This window comes from Oncorhynchus mykiss, chromosome 12, assembly GCF_013265735.2.
Source record: "Oncorhynchus mykiss isolate Arlee chromosome 12, USDA_OmykA_1.1, whole genome shotgun sequence".
Lineage (NCBI taxonomy): Eukaryota > Metazoa > Chordata > Actinopteri > Salmoniformes > Salmonidae > Oncorhynchus > Oncorhynchus mykiss.
The window spans coordinates 27,509,817-27,529,562 of NC_048576.1; the positions used below are offsets into that span (position 1 = coordinate 27,509,817).

At 42.2% G+C, this 19,746-nt stretch overlaps 1 protein-coding gene across 2 annotated transcripts in view; it reads right to left on the reverse strand.

Annotated features, from left to right (window-relative positions):
* Window positions 1-19,746, reverse strand: part of LOC110537307 (connector enhancer of kinase suppressor of ras 2) — a 76,261-nt gene that overhangs the window by 26,293 nt on the left and 30,222 nt on the right. Inside the window, exons 9-14 of one of the 2 annotated variants that reach the window (XM_021623240.2) lie at window positions 17,065-17,211; window positions 6,459-6,592; window positions 4,572-4,786; window positions 3,384-3,470; window positions 2,294-2,541; window positions 1,828-1,862 (exon numbers count right to left, since the gene is read on the reverse strand). In XM_021623240.2, coding sequence (XP_021478915.1) covers window positions 1,828-1,862; window positions 2,294-2,541; window positions 3,384-3,470; window positions 4,572-4,786; window positions 6,459-6,592; window positions 17,065-17,211 — 866 coding nt within the window. The remainder of the gene's footprint in view (window positions 1-1,827; window positions 1,863-2,293; window positions 2,542-3,383; window positions 3,471-4,571; window positions 4,787-6,458; window positions 6,593-17,064; window positions 17,212-19,746) is intronic. The other variant, XM_021623241.2, reaches the window with a different exon arrangement.

Below are 19,746 nucleotides of genomic sequence, written 5' to 3' on the forward strand. Positions count from 1 at the left end.
CATGAACTCAAGGTGTCGGGCGAGGGACCTTCAGTACCTCGTGGAGTGGGAGGGGTACGGTCCGGAGAAGAGATGCTGGGTGCCGGTGGAGGACATCCTGGACCCTTCCTTACTGCAGGAATTTCACCGTCTCCACCTGGATCGTCCTGCGCCTCTTCCTCCGGGTTGTCCCCGAGGCCGGTGTTGGCGCGCTGCTGGAGCTGCGCATCAAGGAGGGGGTACTGTCACGACTTCCGCCGAAGTTGGTGCCTCTCCTTGTTTGGGCGGCGTTCGGCGGTCGACGTCACCGGCTTTCTAGTCTCCACCGATCTACATTTATTTTTCCTTTTGTTTGGTCTTGATTGTACACACCTGGTTTCCATTACGTTATCATTTATTCCCTATTTAACCCTCTGGTTCCATCATGGTTTTGTGTGTGTTTATTGTTGTCAAGTTGTCTCGTTTATGTGCTCTGGAATTTTGTTCTCCTTGATGGAAGATTGTTTTTTGAGTAAAGTTACGATTATTACTCATCTCTGTGTCCTGCGCCTGACTCCGCCTTACCCACATCACCTAGACTATTGACAGTATGTGTGTAGTGTATTTGATTTATATGATTTTGGAGCTTTTCTTTGTTTGCTTTTGAGGAAACTAATAGGCTCTTTTTTTGGTGCATCGTTGAGTAGTATGAGTTTGTACATTTTTCCATCATACTGACACCTTGGTTTTAAAATAATTACTCTAACACTTAGTAGGGCCTTCACCTATCCAGAAACTCTGTGTAAAACTGGGTGCTGCTGCATCCATTCTACCAATGAGAATGATCTAAAGCTTGATACATTTAGAAAAATAATGTATTGCCTCCAGCAAGTGAAAGAAGCAACCTAAACCACGGAGCAGGTGGCAGGAAATCAGGTTCAGCCAGTCTCTGTCTCAGTAGAACTCAGCACGACGCAACATAAACCACTTAGGGGATGCGCTACTCATGCTGGCTATCTATGATGACCTTATTAGCTCTCATCACTGTAACAATGGCTGAGAGGAATTCTCTACTGCCAGACCCCCATTTTATACCTACATGGTTGGAGCACCCACTGAACACTGACTATAGGTAAGGTGTTGAATTGCAGCATAAATTGAAACAAAGCAGTGTTTTTTTTAAAGTAGAACCAGGAAATAAGATTTAGGTCAATGAAAGGTAGAGGAAATATGTTCTGCTTGGCAACCCTCATGATTTATGTTAAAATCTCCTTCTCTTGAGGCCTATTGGCCAATTCCATAGCTTTTGTATAATTTCTTCCAGTAGTTTTGCAAGTAGTGCTCATGAGCCGTAACTGGTCCCCAAAAATGTTACACAATTATGTAGTACATCATCATCATACGAAACGTATGATATGTTACAAATTCTAATTCGTACAATATGTTAGGAATTTGTAAGTGCGTGAGTTCCCAGACTGCATCTTTAAGTTAATACATTGTAACAACACACTGAAGGTAAAAAGTCCTCTCTATTAGAATAATTAATATGATGGTATGCAGGATAATGGAAATGTACTTCACTCACAAGAAGCAGAAGTGGGTAACTAATACAAAACATTCACAAGATAAATGATCTATCAATTACATTTTGATAGGTTCTGAAAAGCTCTCAATTTACTTCAGAGGAAATAATACCAATTCATTTCAAATTAGCACAATTTGCCTCCATAGTTTAAGCAAAAAAACTCCCACACATCAATTTCTGAATCGGCAAATAAATCCATGTTCCTCACAAAACCATGCCAATATTCTCTGGCCATTGAGTTGGCCTGTCCTGGTGATCCCCATGGAGAAGAAATGCTCACTCACCTGTCAGTGTCAGCTCTCAGTGTGTCTCCAGCTCTCTGTGGAAAGGTAAAGAGCAGATTAGCGCATCACAGAAAGAGAGAGAGAGAGAGAGAGAGAGAGAGAGAGAGAGAGATCACAGCGCACTGTTATCTCAGAGCGTGGCTTTTGTTTCCTGTTGTGACCAGGCAGGCAGATCAGTAGATCTGGGGAAGGTAGAGTCCCTGGGCCCAGGCAGAAACCATGGGGTGTCTGGGGTTGTGGAAATAGAGGTGGTATGGGTGGCACTCTTCTGAGTCACTTTTTATTTAATATTGATTGTGACCTCAAAAAAGCTTAAACCACAGAAAAAAGGCACTGCTCTGTGACACAAATAGGTTGAATCTGTATTGTCAGACCATTATGCCACTATGTCTGAGTATTAAGCTATAATATCCTTCTTGAACTGGTGCAGATGGATAAAATATAAATAGTAGCTGTGCTGACTCACGTGGTACATTGGCACAGTGTTGCTCTCAGGCAGTGAGAAGGGCAGGCCTTCTGGCGGTCCTGAGTCCAGTCTGACAGGCGGGGCCAGCAAGGATGGGCTGATGGGATAGCTGGGGCTGCTGGGGTTGTGGCTCTTCTTGCGGGTACGCCGCCCAGTGTCCCGCTTGCATTCCCTGGACACGTCCGGCTCCTCCTGGATTACTAGGATCTTATCGTCATTCAGGTAACGTAGCAGGGAGTTGTCTGAGTCTAGCAGAGGTCAGGGAGGGAGGGAAAGAGGGGAGCAAAGTTGTGTCATTTGGAAGCCTAGAGAGGTAATTATTTGTTCATTAGGAGGCCCAGAGTGCCTATCACATTAAATGCTTGATGGCAAAACAACCTCTTACCAAGGGTTTAGTGAAACAACATTTGGAATGGAAAAGAAAGTCAAAGTGAGAGCAGTATGAGGTAATGTTTCCCAGTCTCACAGACCAGTATGTTTCCACAGAAACCAACCTCTGTTACGTGACCTTCTATCAGTGAAGGCAAGCCCCAACAGTGTGTGGTTTCAGAGCAGAGGGAGGCAGATATGTTTTTGCACTCGCTATTTATAACACAAGTCATGGGAGTGAGATGCTATCACTACAGCCCGCTCAACATAACTGCTGTACATAGTCTCACGAAGCTAAACAACACTGAAATCAGCCAAGTGCAAAACAAAGATTAGGTTTTCAACTTAATTAATGCCTGACATGAAGATGTTGTCTATATTTAACTGATTGAATCTCCTTTTTTTAAATAGAATTGGTTGAGCTTCTTGTGATAGCTTCATCTTTATACAGTGCAGTTTGAAAAGAGTTCTAAATGCACAATCATGTTTCTGTCAAGATTCAGTGGTAATGTCAAAAGAAACCAGTGTATGTGTGGCAGTTCCAGTGAAATGAATGAAAGAAGCAGGCGATTTAGTTATGTGTTGTTGAAAGTGGGGACGGTGATTGGTCCTCATTAGGCGTCTGTACATTGCAGACGCAGTGAAGCCCAAACTATTTCCTTCTCTAAGTCAAAGCATTTAAGGCGGGGACTGGGGAGACTACCTGAACTGAAGGACCCACCTCTGCTACCTCTCTTGTACATATTTGGCTCCTTTGTCTCTGCCATCCAGTTGTAATCCGTTGGCATGGAAACTGGCCTGAGGTCACCTGGAAAGAAGTCCAAGTAGCATGTCAGCTAAGGTGTGAGTAGAGAGAGAGCTAGGAGTTGAGGGAAGACGGGGGGACGGGACGGTTGTAGAGAGAGATGGTGAGAGAGGAGTGGCTGTGCGTGGGTGGATGTCTGCATGACAGAGGTTAAAGTGCAGGCAGGGCAGTAAGGGGTATAAGAGAAGTAGGTTATAGCATGGGAATCCAGTTGAAAATAATTCATCTTTAGAGTGATGGGAAAACGGTAGGCTTGTTGCACGTGTGTGAATGTGTGAGCAAGAGAGACTGTGATGGAGCCATGTCATGGCACCTAGTGCCTCCACAGACTGGGATGAGCGGCGCGTACCCTGCCTGGAGCCATTATGAGCTTGGAAGCAATCCACCCTCACTTCCCTGGCAGGCTGTTAACATGAAAAACACTCCGTCTGGCAGAGCCAAAGGGATTTATCCCTGCACCACTACACACTGTACAATACACAACAAACTGAGCCTCAACAGAGCCTCAACAGATCCTCAACAGCCAGGAGGGGGCTGAAACAATGCATCGCCTTCTCTCTGTCAGATGGACGGATAGAATACTGTACATTATCAACGGCTTTCAAAGACCTCCTTTCCTTGTCTCAGTGTTGGCAGACAGTGTCACTCACTAATGATTCCGGAGTCATGCCGTGCAGTAATGTGAATGAGCTCATTATGTGAAGTGCAGACAGAGGTGGCATGTAGAATATTCATCATGCTGCTGGCCATTCTACAGCTGCAGTGCTGCTGATGATGAAGGGGCAATGACAGGGGAAGGGGATGTCTGACTGTGGGGGTGGGGCTGGACTGTAAAAGGGAGAGGTTTATGTGAAACATAAATACGCTGGGGTGCATAATAATAATCTCTTCTATGCATAGCAATTGCCAATTACTGTACATTCTCCACGTGCCATTCACAGCTGGGTACACTGTATGATAATGCACTTAAAAGAAGGCAGGAGAGGGGAGCTACCCACCTCGCCTGGCATTCCACCCTTCAATGCTCCTCTAACATTAAACTACCACCCAAATTGAAAAGGCTGATTGGTTGGTAGTGCTACATATCTGGGCTGGTTAACTCACCATGGGTGGGTGTCCTGTCCCTCCGCCTGACCCCCGTGGAGCGGCCCCTGGTCTCGTACTCCTGCCCCAGGGCCAGACAGTCCTCCTCCACCAATGTGAAGTACTTGCCCCCATCATGGTCCAGGTAGAAGCTGGGAGACTCCGAGCCTTTCATACCCATCTTCTCCAGACTGTATTTGTTGATGTCATCACAGGACATGATACCTATCTCGTCTCTGTGATTGACAGATATGGTTATGGAGAAGATCAGTCAGGTGCTAAAGGACTAAAAAATGAAGTGAACATTAGCTGTACAGTTGAAGTCGGAAGTTTACATGCACCTCAGCCAAATACATTTAAACTCAGTTTTTCCACAATTGCTGACATTTAATCCTAGTAAAAAATTCCCTGTCTTAGGTCAGTTAGGATCACCACTTTATTTTAAGAATGTGAAATGTCAGAATAATAGTAGAGAGAATGATTTATTTCAGCTTTTATTTCTTTCATCACATTCCCAGTGGGTCAATTAGTATTTGGTAACATTGCCTTTGAATTGTTTAACTTGGGTCAATTGTTTTGGGTAGCCTTCCACAAGCTTCCCACAATAAGTTGAGTGAATTTTGGCCCATTCCTCCTGACAGAGCTGATGTAACTGAGTCAGGTTTGTAGTCATCCTTGCTTGCACACGCTTTTTCAGATCTGCCCACAAATTTTCTATGGGATTGAGGTCAGGGCTTTGTGATGGCCACTCCAATACCTTGACTTTGTTGTCCTTAAGCCATTTTTGCCACAACTTTGGAAGTATGCTTGGGGTCATTGTCCATTTGGAATACCCATTTGCGACCAAGCTTTAACTTCCTGACTGATGTCTTGAGATGTTGCTTCAATATATCCACATAATTTTCCTGCCTCATGATGCCATCTATTTTGTGAAGTGCACCAGTCCCTCCTGCAGCAAAGCACCCCCACAACATGATGCTGCCACCCCCATGCTTCACGGTTGGGATGGTGTTCTTCGGCTTTGCAAGCCTCCCCCTTTTTCCTCCAAACATAACGATGGTCATTATGGCCAAACAGTTCTATTTTTGTTTCATCAGACCAGAGGACATTTCTACAAAAAGTACAATCTTTGACCCCATGTGCAGTTGCAAACCGTAGCCTGGCTTTCTTCCTAGCTGAGCGCCCTTTCAGGGTATGTCAATATGGGGCTCTTTTTACTGTGGATATAGGTACTTTTGTACCGGTTTCCTCCAGCATCTTCACAAGGTCCTTTGCTGTTGTTCTGGAATTGATTTGCACTTTTCGCACCAAAGTACTTTTCCTTCCTTCCTAAGCGGTATGACAGCTGCATGGTCCCATGGTGTTTATACTTGTGTACTATTGTTTCTACAGATGAACGTGGTACTTTCAGGCATTTGGAAATTGCTCCCAAGGATGAACCAAGAGTTTTTTATAGTTTTTTTCTGAGGTCTTGGCTGATTTCTTTTGATTTTCCCATGATGTCAAGCAGAGGCATTGAGTTTGAAGGTAGGTCTTGAAATGCATCCACAGGTACACCTCCAATTGACTCAAATTACGTCAATTAGCCTATCAGAAGCTTCTAAAGCAAAGACATCATTTTCTGGAATTTTCCAAAGCTGTTTAAAGGCACAGTCAACTTAGAGTGAATGTAAACGTTTGGCCCACTGACATTGTGATACAGTGATAAGTTAAATAATCCGTCTGTAAACAATTGTTGGAAAAGTTACTTGCGTCATGCACAAAGTAGATGTCCTAACCGACTTGCCAAAACTATAGTTTGTTAACAAGAAATTTGTGGAGTGGTTGAAAAATGAGTTTTAATGACTATAACCTAAGTGTATGTAAACTTCCGACTTCAACTGTATGTATGGGGTTTTCTAGGCTCACCTGTGTCCATAAAGGCCAGAGACTGGGGACAAGATGAAGACGTCATGGCCACTGTCCAGCGTAGAGGACATCCCCATGGTCCCCATGCTGTTGGGCGGGGTGTTGGAGTCACTGTTGGGACTGGTGGGGATGGGCTGTAGGGACAATGGTGGAGTCATGTAGACAGCAGGACTGTAGTAGTATGGGACAATTTCCTAAATGTAATGTATGTAATTTTTCATTCATGGCATCGTATGTCAAGATTCATGAGTAAAATCCTATAGAATTGCATACTCCATGTTTGAGCTAATAGAGGATTGTGGTGCAATGTCCCACAGTTCACTTAGTTTACTTAACACAGTGGCACATAATAAACACTATGCTATTGAAAAGGATAGGATGCTTTGTTGAATGAAGTTATTGAGACAAGGAGAGGATGTGAAGTGGCTCTTATTAACAACAGCAATCTCGTCCATAGCAACCAAGAAATTCTTGAGAGAGGTCTGTTGGAAACTATGGAGGGGATAGCAACAAGACCCCTAGCAACAAGGGATTATGTGAGAACGACTATACATCATTAATGTCAAGATGTGTCAAGTGTGGTGAGCATGAGCCATCTCGCCCCAGGAGATGCACTATGAAGTGTAACCTACTGTGATGACTAAACCCTTTGACCAACAACATCTGATTGGTAAAGGTCCTGTGACCATCACCTTCCGATGTGAACAACTACATTTTCATATATTTTCCTTTTCCTCTTTCGAGTCTACTTCTAAGATGAATCAAATCAAATTTAATTTGTCACATGCGCTGAATACAACAGGTGTAGAACTTACTGTGAAATTCTCAGTTACAAGCCCTTAACCAACAATACAGTTCAAGGGACGTGCGCGGACAGCAGTGGACGCATACATTCTGGCCTAATGACAATCACCAAATGTCATGCCACTTTTTGTTTTTTTTGTGTAACAGATGTTTCTTTCCATTCACCACCGTTTGGAGGCTGTAAATACACTACATGGCCAAAAAGATGTGGACACCTGCTCATATGTCACGCCCTGGCCTTAGTTATCTTTTTTTTCTTTATTATTTTGGTTAGGTCAGGGTGTGACATGGGTGATTTATGTGTTTTGTCTGGTCTAAGGTTTTTGGGATGTTTATGGGGCTGTTTCCTTTCTAGGTAGTTTGTATGTCTATGGTTGCCTAGATTGGGTCTCAATTAGAGGCAGCTGTCTATCGTTGTCTCTGATTGGGAACCATATTTAGGCAGCCATATTCTGTGGGTACTTTGTGGGTGGTTGTCTTCTGTTTTTGTGTCATTGCACCAGATAGGACTGTTTTGGTTTTCACATTTGTTGTTTTGTATTTTGTGGTGTTCTCGTGTATGGTCTTGATTAAACATGTTGAACTCTAACCACGCTGCATTTTGGTCCTCCTCTCCTTCAGCGGAAGAAAACTATTACATCATAAAACATCTCAATCTAAAATCATGTGCATTAACATGGTCGGGCACTGATGTTGGGCGATTAGGCCTGGCTCGCAGTCGGAGTTCCAATTCATCCCTAAGGTGTTCGATGGGGTTGAGGTCTGGGCTCTGTGCAGACCAGTCAAGTTATTCCACACCGATCTCAACAAACCATTTGTGTATGGACCTCGCTTTGTCATGCTGAAACAGAGAAGGGCCATCCCCAAACTGTTGACACAAAGTTGGAAGCACAGAATAGTCTAGAATGTCATTGTATGCTGTTGCATTAAGTTTTCTCTTCACTGGAACTAAGGGGCCTAGCCCGAACCATGAAAAACAGCCCCAGACCATTTTTCCTCCTCAACCAAACTTTACAGTTGGCACTATGCATTCGGGCAGGTAGAGTTATCCTGGCATCTGTCAAACCCGGGTTCGTCCATTGAACTGCCAGATGGTGATGCATGATCCATCACCCCAGAGAACGTGTTTCCACTGCTCCAGAGTCCAATGGCAGCGAGCTTTACACCACTCCAGTCGACACCTGGCATTGCGCATAGTAATATTAGGCTTGTGTGCGGCTTTTTTTCAGAGGCAGTTTGAAACTTGGTAGTGAGCAGTGGTGTAAATTACTGAAGTAAAAATAGCTCAAAAACTACTTAAGTAGTATTTTAAAGTATCTCTTTACCATTTATATTTTTAACAACTTTTACTAGATGAAGGAACAGCGCTGTGGGGACTTGCTTCCATTCAGCCACGAGCATTAGTGAGGTCGGGCACTGATGTTGGGTGATCAGGTCTGGCGAGCTTAACACCAAGTTCCTTACCCTACATTCCTTAAGAAACAAATGTACTTTTTACTCCATACATTTTCCCTGACACCAAAAAGTACTTGTTATATTTCAAATGCTTCGCAAGACAGGAAAATGGTCCAATTCACACACTTATCAAGAGAACATCCCTAGTCATTCCTACTGCCTCTGATCTGGTGGACTCACTAAACCAAAACGTGTTGGAGTGTGCCCGTCTATTCACAAATAAAAAAATACAAGAAAATGGTGCCGTCTGCTTTGCTTAATATAAAGAATGTGAAATGATTTCAACTTTTACTTTTGATACTTTAGTATATTTTAGCAATTACATTTACTTTTGATACTTAAGTATATTTAAAACCAATTACTTTTAGACTTTTACTCAAGTAGTATTTTGCTGGGTGACTTTCACTTTTACTTGAGTCATTTTCTATTAAGGTATCTTTAGTTTTATAACAATTGGATACTTTTTCCACCACTGGTAGTGAGTGTTGCAACCGAGGACCGATGATATTTATGTGCTACGCACTTCAGCACTCGACGGTCCCGTTCTGTGAGCTTGTGTGGCCTACCACTTTGCAGCTGAGCCGTTGTTGCTTCTAGACGTTTCCACTTCAGTAAAGGCCATTTTACTGACAATGTTTGTCTATGGAAATTGCATGGCTGTGTGCTCGATTTTATATACATGTCAGCAACGGGTGTGGCTGAAATATTCAATCCACTAATTTCAAGGCGTGTCCACATACTTTTGGCCATGTAGTGTATGTTGCGAGTGAACGGGTAGCCTAGTAAAGGAGCCCTTTGAAGTGATTTTTTTGACAATTAGATGAAAACTTATGCCACAATAAAATATAATAGATTTTAAAAGTTAAATGACAAATCTTTATGACTAAGCCCATAAAATGGAGGCTTCAGAACATCTAGAGCTCACTCCTTCTACAGGACTTCTGTAATTAATAATAAATACCGTTCTACAAGAAAATCAAAATAGAATCCATTTTATGTTCTTCTTCATTATTAATACATTTCTACAAGAACAGTAAAAAAGATGGCAGAAATGTGTTGGCTCAGTGCTGTCAAAAGAAAATACCCCAACTGTTAAGATTGTTCATGTCTCTCAGACCAAAGGAAGATAAAACAAAAGAAATTCAATATGAAGCAGTGGGTTAGGAATGGGTCAAGAAACAAAACAAGAGATAAAAAGACACTACCGTACAAAATAATGATTCAAGCTGGTAGTCCTCTCACTATGTCTGTGTCCTATCAGTCTGACCACGGCAGCTGAGGGTTCTCCTGTATATTAGGGGTTCTCAAACTTTTTCACTCAGGCCCCCCTTCCAGCATTGGGGAACATCCCACGCCCCTCCTGCATGTGTGCGCCATGTCTATTTCTATGGGCACAAGCATTGTTCACACCCCTCTTGTTGGTGGAGAAAATCTTGCATTCGATACATTTTGCCATGTCTAATGTGTATTTGTGTGATATTTTCATTTAGATTGTTTTTTAACCCTTATTTAACCAGGTAAGTTGACTGAGAACACATTTTCATTTACAGCAACAACCTGAAAAATAGTTACAGGGGAGAGGAGGGGGGATGAATGAGCCAATTGGAAGCTTGACTCAAATATTTGAGTGACTAAAACATTAGAGCAAGTTCTATGTGCTAAAAAATCTAGCTAAAAAACATTAGCTGACATGGGCTAGTCGATCTGGACATTTCTGACAAGTTATAAATAGCTCTCTAAGGTATGCAATGGCTGACATGACAAGAGGAAAACTGATGATGCACTACCCAATTTCAAAATTGTACCTTGTGCATTCTACTACTACAACTTTGAAGAGTAAGTTGAAAGCCAGACTGAGTTCCGACCCCTCACGCCCCACAGTTTGGGAACCACTGCTGTATACTGGATGAACAGATGGCTAGGTTCAATATTCATTGACTTATTCACTATGGGAAACACTGTGTGCTTGATAGGAGTTCACTGAAGACTCATTTCAAATTCATCTCACATTACATTTGTCCTCTACTACCTGGATTTTCCACATGCTTCTCTGTCATCATATGATTCGTAAAGAGTTGATTTAATAATAGAACATGCCTACCCTTTCTCCAAGCAGTGTTGAGCTGTCGTGGTTTGACTCTTTCTGACTGAAACATCCATCATAAACAGTCCTGGGAGACAAAGTCACCCTAACAGTGTTCGTACCACATGTCAATGGCTCCTACAGCCACCCGACATGCTGTCATTTAACTCTGAGGTGCTTCATTAACCAAACAGTGTTTGTGACTGATTGGTAACCTTTGTGTGTATTTATTTGTGTTACCTGTAAGACAACAATGCCTGATTCCTCACGAAACTAGAACAAAAAGGGACTTGTGGGAATTTCCAGAAATGTTATCCATAGAAGGGTCCTTTGGAGGAAGGATTGTTTCTTTAAGAATAATTGAGAAATAATTAATGAAGTTGGATTAATTGAAGACTACATAATATTTCATCTGTAGATGCTGGGTCGTTCCACAAAATGAGTGCCTTTTCCTTCCTTTGATATTTTAAGTAGAAATTGTGCACCAATATTGAATTTTAATATTGAATTGCCTTTTAATATAGACCACATGGAGAATTCAATAAATCTGAATTTTTATATGAATAAAGAAATGTCCCTCCATACACACTCTCCAGGAAGATTTTAGCCCACTTAAAGGGGAAGTTTACCTAAAATAAAAACAATCCCAAGTGATTCCATACATTAGGTGGAGTTTGTCTTCTCCTCCTCTCTTTCCCTGCAGTCTAGAACTAGAAAGCTGAAAAAATGGGTCACGTGACTCGTGATGTGTCTTTGTGCACTGCTAGCTCTGCTCAATTATCAGTCAAAGAGTGATTGAGAAAACCTCGAATTGTGGACAAATTCTTTGTTTTATTGAAAGTGTACAGCCAAATGAGCTATTTTTTGAGTAAGGAACTTTTCCACCCAAAACAATTGCAAATATTTTATATAATTATGTTATGTGACTGCAACAACAGTGGAGATGGGTAAAAACCACGGAGATGGGTAACACCTGTGCATGTGCGCTCTCCTGGGGCAAACTCTGTGACGTATATGCCCTTATTTGGAGTTTGACATCACAGATCAAATCAAATCAAACCTTATTTGTCACATGCGCCCCGAATACAGCGTGTAGACCTTACCGTGAAATGCTTACTTACAAGCCCTTAACCAACAGTGCAGTTCAAGAAAGAGTTAAGAAAATATTTACCAAATGAACTAAAGTAAAAAAATATATAAAAAGTAACACAATAAAATAACAGTAACGAGGCTATATATACCGAGTGAATGTGGTAAAAATGGTATATGTACCGGTACCGAGTAAATGTGTGGGTGTTCAGGTTAGTCGAGGTCATTTGTACATGTAGGTAGGGGTGAAGTGACGATGCATAGATAATAAACAGCGAGTAGCAGCAGTGTAAAAAACGAATGGGGAGGGGGGTCAATGTAAATAATCCGGTGACCATTTGGTTAATTGTTCAGCAGTCTTATTTATGGCTTGGGGGTAGAAGCTGTTAAGGAGCCTTTTGGTCCTAGACTTGGCGCTCCGGTACCACTTGCCATGCGGTAGCAGAGAAAACAGACTATAACTTTTTTGGGGGGCTTTCCTCTGACACCGCCTAGTATATAGATCCTGGATGGCAGGAAGCTTAGCCCCAGTGATGTACTGGGCCGTACTCACTACCCTTTGTAGCGCCTTACGGTCAGATGCTGAGCAGTTACCATAACAAGCGGTGATGCAACCGGTCAGGATGATCTCGATGATGCAGCTGTATAACTTTTTGAGGATCTGGGGACCCATACCTAATCTTTTCAGTCTCCTAAGGGGGAAAAGGTGTTGTCGTGCCCTCTTCACAACTGTCTTAGTGTGCTTGGATGATAGTTTGTTGGTGATGTGAACACCAAGGAACTTGAAACTAATGCTTACAAATCGGATCATAACTCTAAAAGTAGCAAAGATTCTACTCTGGAACTTTAATATGCTCATAAAGTATATTACGTTCAACAATATATTGAAAAATGAGCCAAATCAAAAATGCGATACTTTCAGTGCCTTCAGAAAGTATTCATACCTCTTGGCTTATTCCACATTTTGTTGTGTTACAGCCTAAATTCAAAATGGATACAATTTATATTTTTTCTCACCCATCTGCACTAAATACCTAAAAATGACAAAGTGAAAACATGTTTTTAGATTTTTTACAAATCTATTGAAAATTAAATACAGATTGACACCCCTGAGTCAATCAATTTTAGAATCACCTTTGGCGGTGATTACAGCTGGGAGTCTTTCTGGTTAAGTCTCTAAGAGCTTTGCACATCTGGATTGTACAATATTTGCACATTATTCTTAAAATAATACTTCAAACTCTCTTAAGTTCATTGCTAGACAGCCATTATAACGTCTTTTCAAGATTTCCAAGCCGATTTAAGTCAAAACTGTAACTAGGCCACTCAGGAACATTCAATGTTGTCTTGGTAAGCAACTCCAGTGTATATTTGGCCTCTACTGGAAAGCAGACTGATCCAGGTTTTCCTCTAGGATTTTGCCTGTGCTTAGCTCTATTGCATTTCTTTTTATCCCAAAAAACTCCCTAGTCCGATGACAAGCATACCCATAACATGATACAGCCAGAAAATACGTAGCGTTGCGCCGTGATTGGCTCAGTGTTCTGTCACTCATGGGGACTCTATGTCACCGCCAAGTCTATGGTTAGACCTCGAAAATTCAAGCCCCTTTGGTGCTGCCATAGAGTTACATTAGAAGTGTCCATCCAAAAAGGCTCAAGGTCACAACAAGTTAGAAATCGCAAATTCAACAAAGAGTGGTTTAGAAGGAATCAGTGACAGTGGATGTGTGGTCCCAAATCTGGGATTAAGGAGCTCTTTTCCAAGTTTAAAATGATAAACATTCAACATTGACCATGCTGTCAATGAAGCATGACTTGTGCGGTGCTCAAAACAACTGTTAACTCGGAACTGCAAAAACTTGACTTCAGCGAGTTCAAGACAACTGGGAAATCGGGAATAAACGAGCTCCGACTGGATTCGACCTTGTTTTTTTTTCAGAGTTCCCAGTTGTTTTGAAAGCACCATAAATCCAGAAAATGCCAGACTCACAAAATGTTCCTACAAAGGGCCTCCGCGCCACCTTCCTGTTCAAGTGAGCACAGCACAACAAGGTGAGTTCAAAAATCTATTGTATGCTGCTGCATAAATTATGTAATATGCCAGGGAGATATGTCTACTGGAGCTAAGAAAGTCATACTAAGTGTATGTTGTGTAGTAATATTTAGTAGCCCATGTGCCTCACCCTAATAATTTGGTCTATTTACCCCTCTAATTTCACCTACTGTTCTGACTTGGTGGTGCACATGTAGCCTATAAGCTGTTTATGAAATGTAATCATTGAATATTGTAAGAGCTTTCATTGTCTGCTTATATGCCCCCTTTATTTTTCCTATGGTTCTGACTTGGTGTACGGGGGGAACACTATAAGAATCGCCCATGTTCTGAATTCTGTCACCGTACATTTCAAAAGTGCTATTGACTACGTCCGTCCTAGCTCGCACATTAATGTCTTAATCGAAATTACAGATTGCCTCTTATCCACTTGTCGTCCCCTTATGCCATAGTTTGTACATCTCAATTGTCAGCAGAAACCACATTTGTTTAAGCAAGTCAGCCATATCAGCTACTGTATGTTTTTTTTAAAGGCAGTAAATGAAGCTTAACTAACTGCTTCACTGCCAGACAAGACTCTGCTGATATCCAGGTGTAGCAGTGGTAAAATGTTGTGAGTTTTTTCAGGACAGCTTTATGTAGGCCCTAGCAGTTTGTGGGTACCGTTTGTCACCGTTATAGTGCATTTAATGTATTGTTTAGTGTTGTGTAGTGGCTTTGCTGGCATGCATCACACTTTATTTATTTCTTGCCCCACCCAGATTTACATGCTAAAATCGCCACTGATCCATACTTAGTTTTCTCCTATCACAGCCATTAAACTCTGTAACTGTTTTAAAGTCACCATTGGCCTGTTGAAATTCCAGAGCAGATTCCTTCCTCTCCGGCAACTGAGTTAGGAAGAATGCCTGTATCTTTGTAGTGACTGGGTGTATTGATACAACATCCAAAGTGTAATTAATAACTTTCCCATGCTCAAAGGATATTCAATATGCTTTTTTTTACCCATCTACCAATACGTGCCCTTCTTTGCGAGGCATTGGAAATCATCCCTGGTCTTTGTGGTTGAATCTGTGTTTGAAATTCACTGCTCGACTGAGGGACCTTACAGATAATTGTATGTGTGGAGTACAGAGATGAGGTAGTCACTCAAAAATCATGTTAAACATTATTACTGCACTCGGAGTTAGTCCATGCAACTTTTGTGATTTGTTAAGCACATTTTTACTCCTTTACTCCTTGCCCTAAAGGGGCTAAATAATTATTGACTCTAGACATTTCAGCGTTTAATTTTTAATTAATTTGTAAAAATGTCTAAAAACATAATTTCATTTTGACATTATGGGGTATTGTGTGTAGACCAGTGACCCAAAATCTCAATTTAATTTTTTTTTAAAATCAGGCTGTAACACAACTATATGTGGAAAAAGTCAAGGGGTGTAGATACTTTCTGAAGGCATTGCACATGTTTATATTTTTCAATATCCATTTTTATATTTTTCAATATTAATAAATGTAAATGTGTTGTAAAAATAAAAATACTACTCATATTACAGAGCAAGCAGTAAAGCTTCATATGACACCAACTTTTGCTTGTAGCACCTACAGATGAAACATTATGGAGTACTAAAGGAGGCCTGGGTAAGGCCAAAATGTCTAAAATATTCCAAATTAAATGATTTATTCCTCAATTATGCTTTAATATACAAAGGTCAAAAATATGTCAACAATAGTTCCTTCAAAGGACCGTTCTATCGATAAAAGTTCATGAGAATCCCCAAAATTATGGCAAAAAAAAAAAAGAGGAATCACCACAATATCCTCCATGGAGGGCAATCCAATACTCATTTCTTTCTCCAATTATTTTCAGCCACAATAATTAAGCATAACTCAAGCAGAACCCTGTTTATTTCAAACTGAAAAACATGCCACCGTACCAAATAATCAATACATCATTATTTCCCTGACATGACTTCTGTCACGCCCTGATCTGTTTCACCTGTCCTTGTGATTGTCTCCACCCCTTCCAGGTGTTGCTTATTTTCACCAGTGTATTTATCCCTGTGTTTCCTGTCTCTCTGTGCCAGTTCGTCTTGTATGTTTCCAAGTCAATCAGCGGTTTTCCCGTTCTCCTGCTTTTTGCATCCTCCTTTTTCGAGTCCTCCTGGTTTTGAGCCTTGCCTGTTTCCGGACTTTGCACCCGCCTGCCTGACCCTTCTGCCTGCCTTGACCACGAGCCTGTCTGGCACTCTGTGACTCTGATCTGGTTTTGACCTTTTGCCTGTCCACGACCATTCTCTTGCCTACCCCTTTGGATTAATAAACATTGTAAGACCTCAACCATCTGCCTCCTGTGTCTGCATTTGGGTCTTGCCTTGTGCCTTGATACTTCAGTGCTTATCTACACACCCCATACAGAAGCAACCATTCTGGCTTCACATGTTGAGACATGAGGATAAGGTGCTGATTATCTGAACACATTAACTGATTTCATTGCAGATGCCAAAGACACGTAACCACAGAAACGTTCCTGGGCGTCATCAAGGCAACCCATGCAGCATGAAAATGAGTGAGCTTAGTGCAGAGCTAAAAATAGCTCTCACGCAGTCCAGGGCTCCCGAAGAAAAAAACATCCAGGCAGTTATGATGTAAACCCCCAACCCCCCTCTAACCATCATCCTCCCCAGTTCGTGTTCAGTCTTTGTTCCTCCTCCTCAGGCCGTCCCTGTTTCCCCCAGCCAGTCCCACATACTGTACTGTCTGCACTCCATCCACACTGAGCAGCACAATAGATTCACTAACTGCATTCACTGATGCTCCACATAATCCATTAGAATTAAATTAAAGGGTGGCCAGGTATGGGGTACAACTTGCAGATAATTACCCTTAAATTCATCATGTATCATAATCTCATCTATTCACAATGCAGCCCCCATAAGGAACTACTAAGCCAGTTGGTCATTATCAATAATGAGCGCTATGTTTCTTATCGCTCAAATTACACAGCTCCCAGGTGAATTGGTGAAAAAACGATATTCTTATCTACCAGAAGGAATCCTAAACAGATATCCAAACACATATAGGAACCTCATTCTCAATATCACATCATAACACAATTACCTGGAGTGCAAGGGGTTTCCACCGTACATTCTTGAGCAGGGCAGGGGCAGACGTGAGAGTGTTCTGAGGTCTCTTCTTCAGCGTGAGGATGACTCCGTTGGGGTCTTCTCTTAGGGCGTTCACCAGGTTCTTCAGCTGCCAGCCCACCTGCACAAATATGCCACAGTGGAGAGAGACAATACAACACACTCAGTAAGGCTGATGAAATACTCAACCAATCATGAACTAGTAAATTGTCATAGCTAGTTACTGTAGTTTTGAACATCTCCTCTACCAACCATGTCTGAGATAATAACGCCGGAGATAATGACAATGAAAACAACTGCACTATCATTCCAATACTACAGTCCATTCCCACAAATTACAGTGCTTGGAAAATAATGGCGTCTGGCACAAAAACTGTTAGCTAAACAGTATGTGCTGGGAAGTGTTTCATACAATGCAGACAAAATAGTGTTCCAATTATTTCCTTTCTTGACTGAACATAACAATTTTCAGAATTCTGTCCTATCTGTTGTTACAACGTTATACAACGTTATACAACGTTTAACAGATAGTGTTGCACCTCGTGCCGACCTATAATGCGTCACAAAGCATCAGCACCATGCTCAACTGGGCTCTGTCCCGCAGCAGACAGACAGTGTGCAGCTGTGCTACAGTGAGCTTGGTTCTGCTGATGGCAGTGTGCTCCCAGGCAGGCTCCAGTAGAGGCAGGGGAGCAGAGAAAACAGGTCACGTCCCCCTCCCTCCCTCTCTCCCTTCCTCCCTCGCTCTCTATGCTACGCTGAGCAGAGCACCTCTCTCTCTTCCTCTTTCCTTTGTTCAGTTCCCCTCAACTCCCCCGTGCACTGTAGAGTGCCAATGTTAATAATGTAACTTATCTGTAAACAGGTTACATTATTCAACTCAGGGACTGGCATGGCGACATAGTCAAACTATAAAAAGACCAACAGATCCCTCTACACACACACACGCATTTCTGTTTGTCCGAGACACTGTCTCTGTGTTCACACCAGCTTCTGTGCTTACTGGAAACTGCAGTGGCAGATCACACTAGCATGTAATAAGCTAGCTAGTCTCTGGCCCCATGGTGTGTCAGTTGCAACCTTCTATTGGAGGTTCACCCAGGCATATGACAGTTCATTGGCACATCCACTGTCTCATGTTTCTGAACACAGCATCATGTCATAAAATGTGTAATCTCTGTGATTGGTTGGTTGGTAAACTAGTTTTGTATTCTGCAGTAAGACAGGCTACTGCAACCACACCTTGTTAGTATGTCTTTGTTTGGGCAGGAGGAGCTATAGTGCCCTTTTTCTTTAAATATACATCACAAATGTGAAATTAGGCCTACTACAAATTGTCCCCTACCGAGCTAGGACACTGCCCCTGCTCAGTACGACAACATCACAAGTGACCTGATTAATGCATCCACAATGGTGACACAAACCTAAATCATTTACAGCAATAACCCCAGTCCTCCCAGTCCATTGATTATAGTAGCTGTTTTTAAATGATTGCAAATGTATTAAAAAATAAAAAACTTTATCACATTTACATAATTATTCAGACCCTTTACTCAGTACTTTGTTGAAGCACCTTTGCCAGTGATTACAGTCTTCTTGGGTATGAAACTACAGGCTTTGCACACCTGTATTTGGAGAGTTTCTCCCATTCTTCTGCTCAAGCTCTGTCAGGTTGGATGGGGAGCGTCGCTGCACAGCTACAGTTGAAGTCAGAAGTTTACATACACTTAGGTTGGAGTCATTAAAACTCATTTTTCAACCAATCCAAAAAGTTACTGTTAACAAACTATAGTTTTGGCAAGTCGGTTAGGACATCTACTTTGTGCATGACACAAATACTTTTCCCAACAATTGTTTACAGACAGATTATTTCACTTATAACTCACTGTATCACAATTCCAGTGGATCAGAAGTTTACATACACTAAGTTGACTGTGCCTTTAAACAGCTTGGAAAATTCCAGAAAATGATGTCATGGCTTTAGAAGCTTCTGAGAGGCTAATTGACATCATTTGAGTCAATTGGACTTGCACCTGTGGATGGACTTCGAGGCCTACCTTCAAACTCAGTACCTCTTTGCTTGACATCATGGGTAAATCAAAAGAAATCAGCCAAGCACTGCATCGCAGTGCTAGCTGTGCCACCAGAGACTCTGGGTTCGCGCCCAGGCTCTGTCGCAGCCGGCCGAGACCGGGAGGTCCGTGGGGCGACGCACAACTGGCCTAGCGTCGTCCGGGTTAGGGAGGGTTTGGCCGGTAGGGATATTCTTGTCTCATCGCGCAATAGCGACTCCTGTGGCAGGCCAGGCACAGTGCCCGCTAACCAGGTCGCCAGGTGCATGGTGTTTCCGACACATTGGTGCGGCTAGCTTCCGGGTTGGATGCGAACTGTGTTTAGAAGCAGTGCGGCTTGGTTGGGTTGTGTTTCGGAGGACGCATGCTTTCGACCTTCGTCTCCTGAGCCCGTACGGGAGTTGTAGCGATGAGACAAGATAGCAACTACTAACAAATGGATACCACGAAATTGGGGAGAAAAGGGGGTAAACATTTTTTTTTTTAATTAAAAAAGAAATCAGCCAAGACATCAAAAAAGAAATTGGAGACCTCCACAAGTCTGGTTCATCCTTGGGAGCAATTTCCAAGTGCCTGAAGGTACC